Below are 22,362 nucleotides of genomic sequence, written 5' to 3'. Positions count from 1 at the left end.
TCCAGGAGTCTTAACTAATACAATGTTTGGGCGCTAATGGCATATGCAGTGTATTTTGCTGGTGACAAATGGTCAGACTGCATGGCTGGGTTCTGACACTTCTCCACTGGAAATACACATATCATGTGTGCCATGAGCCTTTAAGGATTGTGCATGCCTTTCTATGCCTTATAATGGCTCGTAGTTGGGCAAAAACATGTCTAAGAAAGCAGCTTACGAAGCAAATACTGGGGATCCTAATTTCCCTTCAACTGGAAGCAGAACAATTCAGGAGAACCACAGAGGGGTATAATGAGGCTCACAGCACTGATGATATGCAGCCTAGAGGCAGAGACAATTTAACAATCCTAATGGGCCAATGGGGAACACAATATAGTCTTTTTACCATCCTTCCAGTACCCAGTGGGGGAAAGGCCAGGATACAGTTTCAAATGCTGCTTTGGGTACTTATTTAACCTATATACCGCAAGCATAAAAGAGAGACGCTCCAGTTTCTTCTCACTCTCCTAAAACATATGGGTAAGTTAATTGGCTGCTGATATTATTCACTTTATAATATCACTGTGTGTGAATGTAACAGGGACCTTATATTGTAAGCTTCACTGGACAGGGACTGATATGAACAATGTATGATCTCTGTAAGGCATTGTGGAAAGTGTCGATGCTATGTAAAAGAATAATAATATCATATTATGTTCTCACCATATCTGCTGATGGATGTTCGGGAGATGCTAGCAGAAGCTGGGATATTGTAGGATGAGGTTTGCTTTGGAACCAGGGCTACAATAGACCGGTCTGAGACCTATATAAAGATGAGAAAAACAATCCAAATTAGTATATTACTGACCTCTAGTGGGCAGAACAGTTAATTTCTCAAGAATATATTCTGGCAGACATCTGATATCCCATTGCTTTAATATTAACAACATGCAAATACAGGTTAGTATAGTTAAAAGTGTACCAGAGAAATAATGTTTGGAGGGGGTGATATAGTCTTATCTTTATCCATGATACACCTACATATGTAGGACTCCCCATTGCTCAAGCAGCATTTGCCTAATTTCAAAGCCATCTATTGGTTGGATCAACATCATCTCTATAGAAATAGTAGAGTGGGTGATGTATGTTATGGGGAGTGAAAATTACTGTGTATACATTGCTGTTTAAAAATGCATGATATGTAAGTATGAGTTCATTCATGTTTGCATTTGTGTTTGCAATACACAAAATTAAGCGTAATTTGATAAATCGCCACTAGATGGTACAAGACAGCTAATAGGAATGTGGATGCAATATACTCCCCCACCACTAGAGGTATAAAAAGGGGACCACACCCAGGTTTCAGGGTCTTAGTTGGGAGGCAATGGCACAGAACAGTGGGCTGGTGGGGGCTATTTGGGCCTCTGTGTGGGCTGATTGGGCCTCTGTGTACCTGAAATGCCAGGGCCTATTTTAATTCTCAGTCCAGACCTGAGTGGAGGCAAAGAAGATTGGAATAGCAATAGATGCAGGTGGAGAGTAGGTAAGAGGGAGTATAGCAGACACTAGGTCTGAGCTAGGTTACCCAACAAGTGGGTAGTGGGGATAGTGCCCCCGTGGTTTTTCTACAGTATAGGGACACAAGAGGAATGGATTAGGCCAGCACTAGTGTTTGATGGGATCCGGGCTAGTGGTCTGCCATTAGAAAAAGCCTGGTCAGAATAGTAAAGGGGCAACTGTGGGGAGTGCTGGATTACTGAGACAGGTGGGGAACAGGTATTCCCGGTGACTGGAGACAAGTGTGAGTGCCAGACTTAGCCATCCCCAATAGCAATCCTTTGAATAAAGGGTTAAATTGGAGCAAGCCTGTGTGAAGATTGTGCAAATTGAATGTTCTCTCCTGTGTAATGTTTGAATGCATGTGACCATGGTGAAATTGTCTGTGTAAGAAAGTCCCTGGTGGTCATGCTCGCTTGGAGTTCGTGTTCTGTGTGGGAGAAGTGTGTGCCAACAGGCAGTTACCCTCCTAAAATGTGTAGATATTCTTTTTATCCCTGGTAACCGCCATATTACTTTCCAGCAATACATATAAATACATGGCAAAAGAACACAATGAGAAGGACAGTGTGAAAAAAATCCAATGTGACTTCTAAGGTCATCATTGAGTAAATGAAAGCTAATGTAATATCTGAGGTCAGTCTTAGGGTCAGTGAGCATGGCACGTGGCTCTGACCCATGAAGACCTGGGTTGCATTTACTTGTCACCATCTTTATAGGGCTACTTAATCTCCCTGCACCTAAGGCACCACAACTTACAGTGTAAGGTCTACTGGGCAAGGAACTGCTGGTCCAGCAATTTTACATGTGTAGTACAGTGCAATGGTACCTCTCCAAAGCTGCGTGTTTCTGTAGTTCTACTGCTTCTATAACATGCAATCGGGCTGGCAAAAAAGCTGCCATATTCACATTTCTGGTTGGAAAGCTGTTGCTGCTACTTGTTACTGCTGCAGGGAAATTGCCACCCGTTGCTACTTTGTTCCCATCCTTTAAGTTGTGTGAAGTGCAGATAATAAGTCATTTTTAGCTGCAGTAACTTCAACATTCCTTATTGCATGTTAATGATCTCTCTCCATAAAGGGGGGCAATTAGTTGGCATACTACATGTTTATAGGCCATGTTTTATCACAATGTTGATGTCATATACAGGTACAGTATGGGACCTGTTATCCAGAATGCTCAGGGCCAGGGGATTTTTAGACAAGGGGTCTTTCTGTAATTTCTGTCTCCATACATTAATTCTACTGCAAAATAATTTAAATATTAAGTAAACCTAATAGGATTGATTTAGCTTCAATAAAGATTCATTCTATCTTGGTTGGGATTAAGTACAAGGTACTGTTTTATTATTACAGAGAAAAAGAAAATCATTTTAAGAAATGGAAATTATTTGATTTAAATATAATCTATGGCAGGTGGCCTTCCCGTAATTCAGAGATTATGGGTTTTCAGATAACGGATCCCATACCTGTATAGTTATTTATGTAGCTAATATGCAGGTAGGGGTATAATGGTGGATACCAAATCACATTAAAATGTTACACCATTAATCTAATGAATATTATGTTGTGCATGGCAGTAAATCTAACCAGTGTGCCTAACCTTTCAGCATGAACTGTATATTAATGAGTTTTTTTGAGCTATAGAAAGGACAATGGCTTTGCTGAAAGAAACCCGGCACATACTGGGGGCTGTTTTCTGATATTTGTGCTAAACCAGCCCAGAATCCTGACATGAAACATATAAGTAACATAAATGGGAACATAAAAGCACGTTTAGTTTACAACGTTATGTTTGTGATGAAGAGAAAGCTGGCAATTGCAGAAGCACAAAGAGAATCTAGTGGCTATCATAATGTTATGCGCCATAAAGCACTCTTATTAAACCATTTTTTAATTCTAACCGGTTTTACGAACTTTATAAAATTTTTATTTATGATTGGACAAGCAATAAAGTCATCTTTCGGAAACGTGAATTGCCTGTCCCTCTGTTACATCAGGGGGATTAATTAGACCAAAGTCGAACCGTAAATGAATATTAGTGCTAACGAGATTCCGTAATATCTGCTTTAAGTAAAGCTCCATAGTGGTACCCTCCTCGACCACAGGACAAAGGAACAAATATGAAAGGAAAATGATTATTATAATTCCGTTACACAAGATTTGGGATTCTTAATGAACCAATCAGCAGTACTGTTCAGTATATATTTTGTTTACTTTCGTTGGTTTATAATTTAACATTTTGGAAAGACAGTATCATTCCTTCCAGGCCTGTCACGTCTTTGTTAAAGAGAATCAATTACCCATAACCTCCCTGGGCACTGGGCTGCAGCCCTCAAGACAGAACTTCCATTTTTATATTTAAGAGGGGAGACACAACTGCTATTGTTGCAGTGGAAAACGAGCAATTTAATTTAAATCTGGCAACCCCTATGTTACAAATAAATCCTTTTTAGTTAAAGTACATGCTGCATTAGTGTGTTAACCCCAAAGCTTTAGGTCCGTGAGCATTAGACTGAGTGGAGTCAGACTAATGTTCATGTCCTCTCAGAAGAAATGAATGCACTGCCCAGCTCTATTCATTATAGATTATGCCATAAAAGGCATAAATTAAAGACAAACGGGGAGGCAGGATTTCTTATTTAGAACTGTACCCCATACAGTGCCGAGGAAGGATCATGCTGTTTCCAACAATCAAGCTGAGGGCTGCAATATACAATCCCCTATTTAAAACTGGGAGCCTTATAATACACAGAGGGAACAAATTAGTTGCCTTTCTTCTGCCAACTGAAAGCAATGGATGTAGGCAGAAGAAAGCTGTTAAAGTGAAGACATGTAACAAACAGGTGCTCTTCTTTGTGATGTACTGAAGAACTGTACCTATATCACTGCCAGTTAATCTAATGGAGTTGTGCAATTAAAGAATTAACATTTGCTCAGACCTAATAAACAATAGCAAACAGTGAGTAAATGCTTCGTTAATTGGTTATTATGGGTTACTATACGTAGCAAATGTTGCCCCTTTTATGATATTCCCAGAATATGTGCATTTCAATTGAGAGAGAGCTGTTTCGCTCATTAATTTATTTTGGGAAGCTGGGGGGGGGCACTGCCTCAACCCATTGGAAGGGAATAAAATGGAACTGGGTGACAATTAAGGCACTTCATGTAGAGAAAGGTGAAAAGATTTAGTCCTTGTAAAGTTGCAGCTGAGTGCAGTTTAGGTTCTGCAGGCAATGTCCTAATGTTTCTTTAATTGAAGGCAAACTGTATGAAACTAGAGCATCACCATAGTATCAACTATTTTAGGATTTTGTTCATAGAACTCCTGCCCACCTGGTCTTTTCCCTTGCCAATGCAGTCAACTGATTCCACCTGAAACAATAGGAAATGTTCCTAATAAAACATCTTATATCTTATATAAAGTTATCAGCAAATAGTTGCAGATTGTATACTAAAATTATTATCAAATTACGGATCTAAATTGTGTGATTTTTTTTAAAGACAGTTTTTTCATCTGCAACTAGCTTAAAATGCCTCCTTATTTAGGACTTGTGGGGTTTGATACCTGATAGTGCATAAGTGAGTTCAGCCTTTTCCAGTCTCCCTCTATTTTGGTTGTGATATCTTCATCCTGTAGAACGACCCTGGCTATACGCCCCTGACGCCATTCTGCAAGAAGTTCATTCAGTGGTTAGAGGAGAATCATAAAGCAGCAATATTTGTGATTTGCCAGCAACTATGAAGTGAAACATTACTATGGGGGTTATTTATTAAAGTCCGAATGCCAAACCCCCAAAAAATTCATGTTTTTTTACTATAAAATCCATATTTTTAGTGGAAAAATTATACCCCGAGGATGGAAAAAGGTCAAATCTGAAAATCCGGCATCTCAGAACTGCCAAGGTTGCATATTCAGTTCTCAGGCGGATATCCGAAAAATACAATCCGAATTTTTAACCAATTTTTCGTGTTTTTTCCCACACAGGACATTTTCAGGAAAATGTATTGATAAATAAGGGGAAAACCCCATGCAGATTTGGTCAGAGTAGTTTTCAGAAAATAATGAGAAAAATTTGGGTCTCCCCATTTTCTAAAATACTGACATAGGACTATGCCTGTCAATATTCCAAAGGACTAATGTTAAGGTGGGTTTGTGGACTTTTGTCTTTTGTTTGCCCAACGACCATACTAAAACTCAAACGGAGATAATAAAAGTTTGTCCAAGTGCACTAACTAATAGCAACCAATCAGCAGGAAGCATTTGCTTGTTTAAAAGCAAACCTCTTATTTGTTGCTATGGGTTACTGCTCCTGTGCTAACTTAGTGCTTTTTATTACATATGGGGGATAGAAACTTATGTAAATGACCTACCTAGATCCATATCAACAGCTCTCGGCCTCTGAGAGTATGGCACATTTTTGTAGACTGCATCCAGGATCTTCTCCTTTACTTGAGTGATGGTGTCACAGTTTAAAACCTTCACTGGAATCTCAGGACTGTTTTCATTATCTGGGTTCACGCAGTTCAGTATCTGCAGGAAGTGGAATGAGTAATAGATTCTGAGACAGGTGCAAAAAGGACGAGAAAGATGTTCAGCTGGATTGACATAGCAGCAGAGAATCAAGACGTAGAAAGAGATAGCAAGAGACAGTTTGAAGAAGCATGAGAAATAGTGGATGCAGAGATTACAGAGGTAGCAGTAAGATGGATAAGAAGCAGTGACAGTAAACCATTACAGAGAGAGAGAGAGAGATGCAAGACTATGGAACAGAAGAAATGTGAGAAAGAAAAGGCAGATGAAAAATAAATCAAGAGAACATACTAATGTAGATGGAAAAAGGTACATAAGCAAAACATGAGAAACTACAAGTTTTCATGGCATCATATCAAACAAATATCCAGGTCAATTTACTGTATATCCAGATGCAGAATCGGCAGCCATGGGCTTTCCAACGGTTTCATAATGGAGCTTTCTGTTTCTTTGAGATGAGTGTTTTATAAATGGAAGGCTAAATATGCACCACTAAAGGGTGAATGGCACATTTACCACCTGCAGGACTTTTGGAACTAAGAGCTGTACTTACCAGTGTTTTGTACTCAATCTGTTGGCGGATCAGCTTATCTTCACTTAGTGAGTAGCGGGCCTCCCCTGTAATGGAATCAATGGGACCTTTCTCCATCTGCTGCTTGATGGCACAGTGCAACATGAACAGGGGCTCTCCGGCACACTCCTAAGAAAACATAGCCAAATATTGTCACTACAAGAAAAGGCTATGGTTACTTTTTATATAATCCCAGGGCTCCTAGATTTCCTAATCAAGAGTATAGTGTGCTATTGGTTGCCATTACTGCCTAGGTATTAATTTGTTGCCCCATAGAAAGTACTATCTTACCTTGAGGAACTTGTGCAGAAGGAAAGCAAACCAGTTTGTGAGCATCTTCTCTGCTACAGACTCTGTCCTGTAAAGCAAAGATAAAAAAACAAGGATATTAAAATATCTGTCACAAACTTTGTCAGCATTGCAACTGTTAAAACAGTACATTTAAGCTAGAAAACCTGTATTGTTTTTTTCTTTTTTGCCAGCCCATTCTGGCATAACACACTGCCCTACTATATCTGTGAAAAGTGACAGAAAACAGTGCAAGAATTAACCTAGAGCACATGAGGAATTATAGATTTGTAGGAAGGTCAAACATGCAAGTGCTCATTTCATAGACAGTAGAATTGATTTGTTCATAGAACTAGAAAGCACAATATTGTTAGGTGCAAACACATAAGGGTAGATAGGGTCACAGACCCATTTATTAGAATTAATAGTGAACACAACAAGGGGCAGAGTAACAGAGATAACTATACTTTGATTGCACAGCCCCATTCAATGAAGGACGAGATGCCACTATATATGATACTAGGCCTAGGATCCTCTGTATAATTTGGTCTTTGAAATTCAAATTTTGATACAAGAAATTTGTACATGGGTTCCCCTAATGAATGCACCAGGATAAAACAGGCCCCATAAAATAATGTATCCAGTTACCCCATTAAGTTGGTATTGGGTCATCGTCTAATAGGAAATGCATGGCTCGATAATGCAATCTGACGCAACAGCATGACCACTCATCTGTCGAAGTGCAAATTGGCCTCTACCATGTTTCACCAAACTGTACAATATCACACCTATGACTGTACAGGCTAATCCATTATATATATATATATAATGTCCCATGATTACCTGTCATGGGCAATAGAAATCTAATAGGATGACCAAGGTGGCTCTGGCCTTCAGTAAATCTAAATATTTGTTATAACAAACTGGGTTAGGGGTATTGAAACTAGGGTTATCAGGGAGCTGCTTCTGACTTTCTAAAGTCTAGAGTTAGACAACAAAGGAGGTAGATCAATGCAGTAATTAGGCCTTTCTCACTTGCCTTTACCAAAAAAGCTCAAGCCAAGTAGATTTTTTGTTTTACTCTTTTTCAAGTTAATTTTGGCCATGAATGATTTATAAGTCAATTAAAGGAAAACTATACCCCCAAAATGAATGCTTAAGCAACAGATAGTTTATATCAAATTGAATGACATATTAAAGAATCTTACCAAACTGGAATATATATTTACATAAATATTGCCCTTTTACATCTCTTGCCTTGAACCACCATTTCGTGACTCTATCTGTGCTGCCTCAGAGATCACCTGACCAGAAATACTACAACACTAACTGTAACAGGAAGAAGTGAGGAAGCAAAAGGCAGAACTCTGTCTGTTAATTGGCTCATGTGACCTTACATGTGGTTTGTATGTGTGCACAGTGAATCTTACGATCTCAGGGGGCGGCCCTTATTTTTTAAAATGGCAATTTTCTATTTATGATTACCCAATGGCACATACTACTAAAAAAGTATATTATTATGATAATGGTTCATTTACATGAAGCAGGGTTTTACACATGAGCTGTTTTACTCAGTATCTTTTAATAGAGACCAACATTGTTTGGGGGGTATAGTTTTCCTTTAAGCTAATGCCCCAGAGAGTACGTATCCTTTTTGCATGAGTGCATTACATAATACACAACTTGAGGAAGCCAGCATCTTTCCCTTTCCCATAGAGAAAAAAAAAGCCTAGTACAGCAGTTCCAGAGATCAGAATAAAATATTAAATATGACACTCGCTATTATATTAAGTTAATTAAACCCATGATACAGTTTGGATAGACTATGGCGCTTTTAAAGGGAAGCTATAGCAAACTGAAAGAATGTACCTCATGTCAACGAAAGCTTTTCTGATGATAATTAAGGATGCAGAGGTTTCGCAAACTGAAGAGCCATTAATGGACTTGTATTGTGTTTTTACATTTAAACAAAGTACTCTATATTAATTGATTAGCTTTTTTCTGTTCAGACCTGCAGAAGCCTTTGATGTATTGTATTGGAGCTGATTTACTGCTTGGAAACTGACTCACATAGCTGCTAGGTAGAAGTGTGTGCTCTTAAACAAATCAAATAAGAAGAAGAATCAAACAAGAACGAGTAACCAGCTATGCTGTATTATTGAGATGGAGGGTAGAGGGGATGATTCCATATTAAGGAGCAGATCATGTGTAACTTTTTATTTGTTAAATGGGTGGTAGCAAAAGGCACCCTAAACCTGGCTTAAAGGGATACTGTCACGGGGAAAAAAAAATTACAAATGCATCCAGCAGAATTATGAACTGAAATCCATTTCTCAAAGGAGCAAACCGATTTTTTTTTATATTTAATTTTGAAATCTGACATGGGGCTAGACATATTTTCAGTTTCCCAGCTACCCCAAGTCATGCAAATTGTGCTTAAACTTTAGTCACTCTTTAGGGCAGAGACATACACTCAATTTCAGGGAGATTTAGTCGCCCGGCAATAAATCGCCTCTTCTTCTGGACGACTAATCTCCCCAAACTGCCTCCTGCCGGCTAGAATCCCTGTCGGGATGGCCCTTGGAGAGCTTAGTTTTCTGAACTTGCCTGAAGTTTTCTCATGAGGCAACTTCGGATGACTTCGGAAAACCAAGCGCAACTATAGATATCTTCCTTTCCCCCCCAGCAGCCAGATAGCAGCTCACAAGATAACAGCTGCCTGGTAGATCTAAGAACAGCACTCAATAGTAAAATCCAGGTCCAGTTCTGACACATTCAGTTACATTGAGTAGGAGAAACAACAGCCTGCCAGAAAGCAATTCCATCCTAAAGTGCTGGCTCTTTCTGAGAGCACATGACCAGGCAAAATGACCTGAGATGGCGCCAACACACCAATATTACAACTAAAAAAAATATACTTGCTGGTTCAGGAATTACATTTTATATTGTAGAATGAATTATTTGCAGTGTAAACAGTAATAAAACTACATAATAAAAATCATGACAGAATCCCTTTAGCTATTCATTCTTTGCGTTGTCTATTAACAACTCTATGCAATGTGGTCTACATTAACTCCTATGGCATTTTGGGACAGACTTTCATGGCATAAGGTCACACCCCATGTTGGTTATGCCCCCAAGTAGGTGTATTGTATGAGGAATGTAAAAGATAACTACATTTGACAGGCGGGCTTTGAAAAGAGATAAGGAGACAGAAACAAACTAGGACATGAAAATAACTGTTAGCAAGTAGGAAAAAGATGTTCTTCTGTCTTCTTCAGAGTACCATAGGATGGGGACTTCTTTTTGAGCATTCCCCCCTTTTTCCCAATGTGAACCTGAGGGTGCTGTTCTTGTGCAAGAGTGCAAAAAGAGCTCCCTAACGAATGCCCATAAATCAGATGGAAAGTGATGTTTTGCAAAGGGAAGAACATTTTGCTACAAACCTGACAGCAGATATTCTTTGTGCAAGTGGGTCATCTGTTCTGAGACCCATTCCTTTTGACAGGCAGACAAAATGACAGTCTCTATCAGATGACAGGGACTGAAGACTACATCAGCAGAGAAATCAAAGCTTCCCAGTATTTACAATAAGGTTTGTTTGGAACGCTTCTCATGTTATTAATCCGGTGCAAGCTGGGCACACTTCATGTTAAACTTCACAAAAGAAAAGACAAATCTGGCTTTCAAAAGGCTCCTATAATTTTTTTCAGAGCTGCGTGAATTTCAAAACCTCAAAGATTATTTCAGCAAATCTCTCCCCCTCCCCTATTTTTTTTTATTCCCAGCACAGCGGTCGTAATTATTACATTTCTTTTCTGGTCTTAATAAAAGGGAAAACGCCCCACAGAGCATTCAGCCTCTGTAAAAGAGGGACTGGATTTTATATTGGTTTGCTGATTAACTATTTCATCTGTATCATCTGCCAAATCTCACCATAGTCATAAATGCTATGCCCTTAGAAAACCTGTATCGTAATAAACGTGATATTATGGTCGGTTTCCTGAAGTCGCTGTAAGTTTTAGTAGAACAACATTTGGAGAAAACACCCAAAAACCTTGAAAATCAACATATATAAATTGGCCATCAATTAGGGATCTACTGCGTTCTCTACTACTGTGGCCCCTGCTGCTTGCCCTGCTGTAACTACTGGTGCCAGAAGAACAGTCCTGTGTTTTCCAGCATGTATCGCCAACATGCACTGCAGCATATTGATACGATTTCAGTAATAAAGTTCCCAGACTACAGTATTGATTTAATAAAGTCATTCATCACATTGATGCATTGATTGTGCTTGAAGAACTCTAACCTGCAGTGCAGAAAGGTCTTTACAAAAGGGTACAATTAGACAGGAGCGAGTTAATACAAAATGCGCTTTTATTAAGCAGGAGTACCCTTCTTTCAGGGAAGACAAGGTTATGTAACAAAGCAGGGGCATAAATAAAGAAGGCAGAAGAAAAGAAATAATGTGGTGCAAAGATGCAATGTACAGTTCCACTGAATAAACCTACAGTAGTTATAGCACTGAGGAAAAGGGGGGGATCTGGTTTTGGGAAAAGACAAAATGGACAATAACTAGTGACTTTTGTGATGTTACTCTTGTCGCAGAAAACCACATTGATTGTATCCTTTTAATCAAAATGCTGTGTATGAAGCTGGCCCTCCTGTAACCCACTGCTGCTTTTATACCCTAATCACGCACACCAGCATCCCAGATACCCCTCTAGCTCTTTTCTGGCCCCAAAAGACCGCCCCCCCCACCTTGTATAAGAAATCTGACTGCCTCTATATCCCGTCACCAAACAAATTTCATTTTGAAACAACCAAGCATGTAATTAAATTGCAGGAATATGGCTGGAGATTTTTATTCTATCTCACTCTCCTTCTTCTGCGCTGTGTATTCTCCCTCAGGCCACGGCTGATCTTTCTTGCTCCGCATTAATATTTACCGTTCCCAAAAATAATGGATGTGTACACGCAGTGAAGCCTCGGGAGAGTGGCCGTGTTTGAGCCTTGGCTGCGATGTGTTCTAACTCTGCTTTGTACAGAAAGGGTTAAATGTCCTTTTCATTCCCATGATAGATTGTGTTGCTGCTTCAGTGTAGATACCTTTTATTAACAGTGCAGCAGATTTTGCTGAGGACAGCAATGGGACTTTTGACAATACAACAGATTTGTCTAAACCCATGGGATACATCAGCTTAGAGAACCAACTGTGAGCCATTTCAGAGAGACCAGTCAGACATTAAGGCAGGGAACTCTTACCTATGGCCCTACAACTCCCAGCATTATCAGCTGCTACTGGGAGTTGATTCAAAGCAGCTAGAGGGCATCTGGTTTGCCAGGTATTCATCAAGGGATGTGAAGGGGTCACACTAAATCATTTGCAATGGCTTTGCCTCTTTTTATGCTAGGACTGAGGGAAACTATTTCTTCTGTACATCTCACTCCCAGGACCTTTAATGGTCCCCACTATCAGATAGTCTCACTACCTGTTTTCCCCTGGTGCATACATTATACCCTTCTTCCCAAATCAATTCATAAATCTGCCAGTAATATAATTTTCTCTTTCAGTTACAAGGAAAACAAGAAGCAATGGAGTTAATAACCATTTGCTACCTATTTTTGGCTTGCTCAGTAAGAGCGATGAACTAATATTAATAGCTAGCAGTGAAACTGTAGCCTCCCCCTTCCTTCTCCCTCAATCCCCAAGGGAAATTAGCAAGGATTCCATTATTGTGTCTTGTGGGACAGTTTCAGTGTTAGCGAATGCACCGCAATCTGCAGCAATTTCCTGTTGGAGAGCAAAATAAATATCCCAGTTGGTTTACGGAGGAGCAGAGGCTGCTTCATACTACTGTGTGTAGAGGGCAGAAGAGCAAAGGCGGGGCAATTACAATTAGCCAACAAAATTAAAGAGGGTAACCCTAGAAGCTTTTTTTCACAACATTGCTGGGTGGGGTGGTTTAATTAATGAGATTATAAAAGATTAGGTTAAAGTGTTTATAAAAATAACCAAAAAGGGTACCCTTTAATTACTTTGGGGATATTACGTTTATTGTTTTAAGTTTAACTTAGTCCTCTTCCTACCTGAAGCTTAAAAGAGCACTCACATTTGCTCACGTGTGCTTTGCATTCTGATCAACCCTTTAAGTCTTGGCCTCATTGTTTTTACATTTTTAGGTTTATATTCACATCTTTGGTCAAGGGGCTCTAAACTGTGAAAGCAAAAGTGTTGGTCCAGGACCATAGTTGCTGTTTCAGGGCCGCAAACTTTGACCCCCTCCCATCTATAATGGTAAGCATAAGACAACCCTCTCAAACTGCCTTCATTTTGGGCTTGAGTTCTTTTTTTTCTCCATATACATATAGCTCCCTAATACGGCCACACTGTGAATCTCAGAGCAGATATTGTTTGGTTCTTATATGCATCATCAACTTCTTTATTCCCTAGAGCTTATAGAAGATGTGCTAGCAATATAACATGAAGAAGAATCTCAGATGCTGATTGCACAGTGGAACATTCCCATATACACAGCACTCTCTATTCCCCAGCAGGGTGAGCTCTTGGCTGCAAAAAAAATCCCCTTCTAACATATTTGCTGCTGCTAAGTCAGGATGTGATCTCCAGCAGCTGACTCATACTTTCAGCAGAGACACTACATCAGCGGCCTGTCACTTAGTCACACAGGCGCGGTACAGCCAGGAAAACCAGTGACAGCTCAACTGACAGAGGAATGTGTTTGCAATGACTAGACTGATACTGGAGTCTGGTAATGGGGTGATAGGTTACATGCTGTCCATCTAGTGTCAAGGCACTGCCATTAAATGTGCTTCCCTTAAATAAGGCACTTGTGCACAGGCATCTTAAAAATGCAAAAAGCTGCAGGTTTTCCGATGAGGATGTTAAATGAATGTCTGTATAAAAAGTGGGACACTACAAGTGGTTTTCATTAACACATATTGCCTATATTTCTTGGACACTGAATATCCTTAAATATCACATGGCCATTTGAACGACCTTTGTAAGGAACAACAGTCTGAGAGGCATGGGGCTATTCATTCCAAGGTATGGGGGCTGTGTGCTCATCTAACCCACTCAAAAGGTGCAACACATAAGACAGAATCATTACAATGCTCAGTTTGTATTTTCAAAATTATCTAATTTATCTTCAAGCTGGGCTTCTAGAAGCATCTAAGAGGCAGCAAAAATGCCTTCTCCCCAAACATCACCCAAACTTGCCTATTCAGTTTGAATCCACTGAATTAAAGGGAATATTTTGCCAAGGTCATTTTTTTTACCCAACACTCACAATGTGGCTTTTAAATGCCTTAAACCATTTCTACTGTAAAAGGAAATATTGGAAAATGTCAGCACAAAACAATCTCGCTTAGGAGCAGATTTATTAAGGGTCGAAGTGAATTTTCGAATTTTTTTTTTTTTTTGGTCAAAACTCTCAAATTTGAATTGTGAATTATCCAAACTTTATCATACTCTGGCCCTTTAAGAACTCCAATGAGACTATTCGCCACCTTATACCTGCCAAATTGCTGTATTAGTCAATGTGAGAGGTCCAAGGATCAATTTGGTAATGTCTGCTGCCTTCCTGACATTTGAGTTTTTTTCAGATAAAAAAAAACTTGAATCGAGTTTGTAATTCGAATCGAATTCGATTCGATTAAATTCATCCGAGTTGAAAAAATTAGATTCAAATAATAAATTTCAATTGGTCGAATTCCAATTTATGGAAGTTTATGGGAGTTTTAAAAAACTCACATGAATTCGAAATTCGACCCTTGATAAATGTGTCCCCCCAACTCAATATTTATGTATTTGGCTCAGTTTTGCTAAAAGGGCTGTAGCACTATGGAACAATGGGGGCCGAACCAAAGTTGGGCTTCAGGGATCATTTAATCAGGAATTCTGGAGGGTACGACACAGAGACCCAGTTGGTTGCAATGTTCCTTAATCAGATTCAGCACAATTGGGTTGTTTAGAAATTCTTTGTTTTAAGCAAAGCAAAACTCAAGCCGTTTTCTCAAGATATCTCTATTTTGGATCACTGGGCTGAGGAAAATCACTAGCAGATAACATTTTGCATATTTCCAGAGAAGACAGATCTGTGCTGTGCATTATTGTGAAATTGATAGACCATGAGTGAGGTTCTCTGAGCCTCTCCAGTGTCTTCTTGCCGATTAAATGATGTTGGAAAAAATGTCCATAATTACGTGAACATTTTTAGGCTGACAACCATATAACTTCAAAGATTTAATGGGTGCTAGACTTGCTATTAGGTAAATTACATCTGCTGAATGGGGGGGGGGAAATTACTTTAAATTCTACTGCCTGCCTGTTTCCATACGCATATGGACTTAATAGCGCACACATGAAAATAGGAATGACGCTGCTGCCTCTTATACAAAGTCTCCACATTAAATCGCAAATTCCTAAAGTGCATTTACTGAACTCCGGAAAAGTATGCAACCTAGGTGTCATTTCAGCTATTGAAAGGTCACACAGAGAAATGGCATTCATATGAAATCAGGGAGTCATTTAGGGGCCCTACAAGGTAAAATAGCAGTGCAGGGTGAAAGCAACAGAATAGGGGAAAGCAGATGGCACTGAGTGGCTGAAAGACTACATTAAGAAATAGTAAATGTGGTTTTGTTTTTCTTTTTTTGCCAAAGTGACCCCAAAACAATTCACTTTATTTTTAACAAGGTTTCCATTTATCCATGTATTTTATTTCAGTAAAAAGACACCAACTATATGAGGCACATTTATCAAGGGTCGAATTTCGACGGTTAATAAACCCTCGAGTTCGACCCACGAAGTTAAATCCTTAGAATTTGAATATCGAATTCGAAGGATTTAGCACAAATGCTTCGATCGAACGATAGAAGTAAAAATCGGTCGATCGAACGATAAAAACCTTCGAATCAAATGATTTCTATTTGATCAAAAAAATTTTAGAAAAGTCCTGGGGAATTTCCCCATAGGCTAACATTAAACCTCGGTAGGTTTAAAGTGCCCAAGTATGTAGTCGAAGTATTTTTTAAAGAGGCAGTACTTCGACTATCGAATGGTCGAATAGTCAAACGATTTTTACTTCAAATCATTCGATTCGATCGAATTTGACCCATTCGATGGTCGAAGTACCCAAAAAAATACTTCGAAATTCGATTTTTTTATTATTCTAATCCTTCACTCAATCTTATTAAATGTGCCCCTATGTGTCAGTATATGTATTGCAGTTTTTGATTGCCTTGTCCAGACTGTGTGGCTTTGTTATTGTTTTATCATAATTAATTACAATATATGACCGCCCCCAATACAATAGACGTCTGTATGGTTCTTACCAGGTAATACAATTCACTGGGGAATAATCAATCTAAAGCCTGAAATTGCATTGACACATACCAGGTGAATGGTGGGGTTTTTTTTCCTCTCTCCGCACATTATACATTAATAGCCCAGTACAAGTAAGGTCAAGGTGTCTCCTATCAAATCTATCATCCTTATTCCTAACCATGCTTAATGTAGCACTACAGCATGACAATATGCTTAGTCTCTGCCTTAAATCCCTGGGTTCCTAGGCTAAGGAGTAAAAAATGAGGCACAAGTCATTAACACAACTGAAGGAAGATGCAAAAGTCAAAGGAAGTGGCTGAAAGAAATACTGAATACAATATTAGCTCCGCTCTACACAGTCACTTGATAACTCACCTGCGCAGGAGCAGTTTGGGATGGTTTTTGTTCTCCAGATTTTTTTCAATAAGGTCAGAGAGCAGCTGCTTAAGGACATCTGTGGCATATTCCAGCTTTCCCTGCAGAGCCGTCATAATGAGGGATGCCACGTTCCCCCGGTCACGCATCGAGAAACTGCGCTGAAGCTCTAGAGTGCGGATGAATGTCAGCAAGAACACCTTATTGTTGATTAGCTGAGCGAATAACTTCAAGGCTTTCTCTACACACTGCTGCCTGTTACCCTGAACCTATAGGGAAGCACAAGTGTAAATATTTATTTTGAGCTGTGTGCTATAATAGAATAGATACACAACCGCTAGTACAATAAATAGGTCTGTTTAGCTGAATATCATCACTAAAGATGCACCCATAATAGTCATGATAGAATATTTCAATACATGTAGGCCACAATATTCATAGCTTGAACGTTTCATTATATCACAATAGTAAATAAGCATTTATAGGACACTGCAGAGCAAATACCCTTCATTACTGTTTGAAAAGTGGATATCTATGTATCTTTCCTATACATTATGTGCTCATAATGCACATAATGCTTTGCCTATATATTTATCTGTACGACTGCATGAAAATCTCTGCTTAGCCAATGGCAATACAGTCCTCCCTCCTGACCTCTCCTGAACACATCCCAGAACAACCTAATGCCTAAAAATTCTATGCGTTAACAAAGCCACATATTCCTTCAGCATTGCTATATCTCTTCTCTCACTACATTAACCTCTCTCCCTGTCCCACTGACCTCACTGCTGGAGACGAAAGAGCCAGATGGGAGATATGAAAGCCACACATTCCATCCCACCTTGCTATCATTATAAACCACAGATTATATTATCGTAAAGCTGTTCTGTTAGGCATAAACCCAATATGCCATATGCAGCTTTGGAATTCATTTCCTTCCCAACACCACAGCTGGGTTGTTCTTCTGTAAATTTGCCTGGTTTTATCTTTTGTCTATTTTGGGTCCTTTATTATCATTCTCCCAAAAAAGTACCACGCTGGAGCATATTCTGAGATCTTTGACACGGGAAATAAATGAATGCATATACAAGATGGGTGTTTAGACAATGTCAAGTCATTCTTGATACCATTATCCTACAAGCCTCAGATATATGGGGGATCAGAATTGAAAACAAGTCCCAGTTTCCCACAGCAGAAAAGGAAGATAAGGCTGAGATATTTGCAGTATTGCTAGAACAATTTGCAGCACATACTGTGCATTGTTGTCATCATCACAGTAAATTGCTCTTCATAAGCCAAACAGGAACAGAAAAGCCTCTTTTTCTTCTTTCTTATTATACAGAGGTACAGGTATTATGTGCCTCAACTCTGCTCTCATCTCACCTCTCCCACGTGCATAGCAGACTGGCCCCATCTTACCTCTCTCTCCTCCCAGGCTTAGATTTAGTATAAGCACATTCCCTAGATTTTATTAGCAACGTCTCTGCTCTCCCAGCTTGGCTGTAGTACACCACTGTTGCCCAGTGACCCACAGCTGTTTGGAGACAGGGCATTAACAGCAAACAGCATGCTGGAGAAGCATGAGAAGCTATGGCGGAAACATTCTAACTCTTGTGTGAATGACCGGAACTAATGCAAAGAATATACTGTGTAGTATTATTGGTATTAGCGGATTTAGCTTCCCCATCTCCTCCTCGTTGCTTTAAAGGAGATAAACTGATTAGAAAATGAGTGCTGTGAGTGCTGCTAATGGTGTGTCCTCTATGTGTCTTTTGTTGTTTGGAGCTGAATACACAGCATTTTCCAACCAACATGATATATTATGGAGCGATTATTTTGAAAGGGGGGTCTTTTCTCTGTCGCCTAGAAATGTTACCTTTGCTACAGCGATTTGTGGAGTCTGAATATATTTCAGACGGCTCTATTGAGATAAAATACTACCACGCAGGGGGATATTAATCGTGAACGCAGACGCAGTTGTGGGGGGGGGATATAGAGGGCCCAGTGGAGGCTGCGATTCATGCAAGATTTTATAATATGTGTACAAAGCAGCTTATCTTTCACAAGACTAAGGAACACAGTGGGGCCTAAACAGATTTAAGTCTTGGACCCAGTAATTCTCCTTATACCACATTTCCATAAAATATATATAAGATATTTATGTGTATACTACACATAGGGACCCAGAGAGTTAAATCTCCTACTGGCTTAGGAATCCCCCACTGGTATTATTTGCCTTTATTTTCTATAGGAAGTCCTGTTGCCTGTAACCTGGATACTTGGGTGGGATAATACTATTTATTGACCCAGAATGGTTATGACTACATCCTGTGATGGTCTAATACTGTATAGTGGGAGCAGGTTGTGCCTCCTCTTTGGCTTCCACCTGCTGAACAAGGTGGGTGTCTGCTGGGGAGCTTAGGACAACAAGGCCCCAGTGAAGAAGGGTGGCCCAAGGGAGGGGAACTCTTAGTGAAGTCAGGGAACAGGGACCCTGTGAATGAGGCATGTAGGTAGTAGTAGGTGTAGATCCTGTTAAAAATCCATTCTAGGAGTGTAAGATAGACAGGTTGAGCTTGACAGAGCAGCACTGAGATCCATCATGGGAGTGGCAGATTGGAGCTCTCTCTCCCAGGCGATATTGATTGTAGTAGAGGGATCCCAGTGGTTTGATAACCATCAGGATATTGAGTTCAAGTAGGGTGTCAGTATCACAATGTGCAAAAACAGTTTGGATATAAAACCAGTAGCTGGGAAAGACACATCACTCACTTGTTAACAATACAGCACATTATCTTCCATGGAAACCAATAGTTCAATGGCAAACTGCTAATGAAGTGCAGCCCCAACTCCATATTTCCATATTCTCCATGGATAATTTATGCTGTACATACCTCTAGCTCTTGAAGCACTGGATGATCCTCTATCCCAGGAAAGAGCACCCTCATGGCATATGTTCGATAATCCAGGTACGGTATACCCGAGCGATCCAAATCACTTGTCAGTTCATTTATGTCAGTTTGGAGCTCAGCAAAAGCTGTGGGCAAAAGAACAGAAAAAACAATATTAATGTGTGACAGATATGGAAATAGGAGAATGGGCAATCCAGCTATTATCAGGGTATGGTACAAATCATCATTAATTCCTAAAAAAAAATACAAATCTGCAGTAATTTTAGGGGACTAAAAAGTTAAAGAGGACATCAATGATTGCTGATCTATTTAAATGATGTCCATTGTCAACTTTGGTGACTTCAAGCAAACCTTATAGCAGGCAATATAGGGTTATTTCAGACATTTTTAGCACTGTTTCTATCAAGGAAATCCCGGCTGGCAGAATGCCCAAGATCTTTGCGTATGCCATTGACCAAAATTTATCTGTCCCTCACTAAATGAAGAATGTGCATAATATCCAATCTATCATCCATTTCTCCTTGTACTAACATTAATGTGTTAATTCCTCACAAACCTCCTCTGTAAGAACCTGGTGGTTTCTCCAGTCAGAGTAACATATTATTTATTCATGGGCTAACATTACAGCTGCAACTGTATCAGCACAAGAAAGCTTACTTTTTTTGGATAAAAGAGAGGTTTGGGCCTTGTACAACACTTAGAAATTATATCAGCATATGCATAATTATATGATATTGAAAACTTGACTTAATTCTGTTCCCTGGATCACAGTCTTGCAAAGAGGATGACTATGCAACAGAGCAAATTATGCCCCCCTGTGCAGAAAAAATAGGAATTTTCTTCAATAAATCTTAGTTAATTTTTCTGGAGTAGTAACCTGGTTTCCTGCACATGGACATTCATTTTATTCTGGAGAACATCACAATGGTTAATATTATTATTGTTATTATCCTTTACATAGAACTAGTACATTTCCTACTGCATCTCATAGGATAGGATGATAAGATGGAAGACTGGTGCAACATATTCATAAGTAACTTTCATAACCCCTTTTTCCTGTAAGTTAAAATTAGCTTTTATTATTTAAAGATTTGGTAAGCCAAAGAATATCTACTAGCATCTGACACCAATCTTGATTTAATCTTTCAGATGCTGATGAAACTCCAATTTGTTGCCTGCTTTCCCCTTGCACCTGATTGCATGTAAACCTAGAATAATCTAATCAAAACTCCATAAATTCCATGTTTTACTTACGGAGATTTGATTTAATGCCCATTTGTGTCACATCTGAACAAATGCACATAAATGAACTGTGGAAAAAACTGGAAAATCTCTGAAGTTACATTTAGTGGATCCTGCTTTTCATTGCTGCCTTTTCTTCAATTTATACATTTAGCCATGCAATTAAAATTAATAATTCATTAATTTAGTAGATACTTCAGACTTTGAACCATGTCCTGTTTAGGAGTAGGATGCAGCCCAACTGGAAATGTTCTCTGATTTCATTAATTTAGAGACACAATACTATTATACACGATACTATTTGGTTACTGTAACCTAGTTTTAGCGGATATTACAGCTTCACTAGTTCTGGTGTCCTTAACTCCTAGATCAATACTCAGAAGTCCAGGTAAGAGTGGGTACTTTTACAATAAGGGCACATGCAGAACTTGGAATATTTGGAACAACAGGGACTGCAATCATTAGGAGGCACTATAAGGAGGCACTATAAGGAGGCACTATAATATTATTCTATTGAATAATATTTTTTTTTGCCCAGACTTCAGTTAGCTATTTTTTACCCATGAGCCACATTCAAATGGAAAAGGAGTTGGGGAGCAACACGAGCATGAGAAAAGTCCCTGGTAGTGCCAAATCATTTTATGCAACAAAAACTTGCCTCTGAGCCTGGAATTTAAAACTAAGCCTGCTTTGAGGCAACTGAGAGCAAAATCCAAGGGGTTAGCCAGAAACACGTTGCTTGTGAGACACTGGTTTGGGATCACTGTACTCTATATACAAAAACCCAGTGCTTACCCTCTTTGCACTCCAAGGCCACTCGTGACTCCAAGTTGTCCATCTGCATTTGCAACCTCTTTAAAGTGAGGTCATTCTCTCTAGACTTGCGTTTGTAAGCGATAAGCACAATGATGACAATGATAAGGAGAAGACTTCCTCCAGCAGCTATACTGACAATGGCTGGGAGTGTTAGGAGGCTGTCGGGTATCACATTGATAGAACCTGGAGAGAACACCATGCCACCAACATAAACCTAAAACAACAAGGAAAAATGTAGGAAAAATGTGTAAATTGTCAATGGAGTCTACAGCCATGGCTTACAGAAATGCCCTCTTTTTCATTTTACTTAAAGGGATACTGTCAAATGAATCAGTTAATAGTGATGCTCCAGCAGATTGCTGCACTGAAATCCATTTTTCAAAAGAGAAAAGAGATTTTTTTTATATTCAATTCTGAAATCTGACATGGGGCTAGACATATTGTCAATTTCCCAGCTGCCCCATGTCATGTGACTTGTGCTCTGATAAACTTCAATCACTCTTTACTGCTGTACTGCAAGTTGGAGTGATATCACCCCCTCCCTTTCCCCCCCAGCAGCCAAACAAAAGAACAATGGGAAGGTAACAAGATATCAGCTCCCTAACACAAGATAACAGCTGCCTGGTAGATCTAAGAACAACACTCAATAGTAAAAACCCATGTCTCACTGAGACACATTCAGTTACATTGAGAAGGAAAAACAGCAGCCTGACAGAAAGCATTTCTCTCCTAAAGTG

General features: G+C 39.4%; 1 protein-coding gene across 5 annotated transcripts in view; it reads right to left on the bottom strand.

Annotated features, from left to right (window-relative positions):
- Positions 1 to 22,362, bottom strand: part of plxna2.S (plexin A2 S homeolog) — a 207,578-nt gene that overhangs the window by 10,371 nt on the left and 174,845 nt on the right. For 4 of the 5 annotated variants that reach the window (XM_018249152.2, XM_018249150.2, XM_018249151.2 and 1 more), the window contains exons 20-28: positions 21,605 to 21,839; positions 19,550 to 19,692; positions 16,656 to 16,924; positions 6,932 to 6,998; positions 6,623 to 6,769; positions 5,910 to 6,069; positions 5,104 to 5,207; positions 4,872 to 4,910; positions 703 to 802 (exon numbers count right to left, since the gene is read on the bottom strand). In XM_018249152.2, the coding sequence (XP_018104641.1) occupies positions 703 to 802; positions 4,872 to 4,910; positions 5,104 to 5,207; positions 5,910 to 6,069; positions 6,623 to 6,769; positions 6,932 to 6,998; positions 16,656 to 16,924; positions 19,550 to 19,692; positions 21,605 to 21,839 (1,264 nt within the window). The remainder of the gene's footprint in view (positions 1 to 702; positions 803 to 4,871; positions 4,911 to 5,103; positions 5,208 to 5,909; positions 6,070 to 6,622; positions 6,770 to 6,931; positions 6,999 to 16,655; positions 16,925 to 19,549; positions 19,693 to 21,604; positions 21,840 to 22,362) is intronic. The other variant, XM_018249154.2, reaches the window with a different exon arrangement.

Source organism: Xenopus laevis, chromosome 2S (genome assembly GCF_017654675.1).
Source record: "Xenopus laevis strain J_2021 chromosome 2S, Xenopus_laevis_v10.1, whole genome shotgun sequence".
Lineage (NCBI taxonomy): Eukaryota > Metazoa > Chordata > Amphibia > Anura > Pipidae > Xenopus > Xenopus laevis.
The sequence above is the reverse complement of the archived record's forward strand: the minus strand, read 5'-3'. Positions and strand labels throughout refer to the sequence as shown.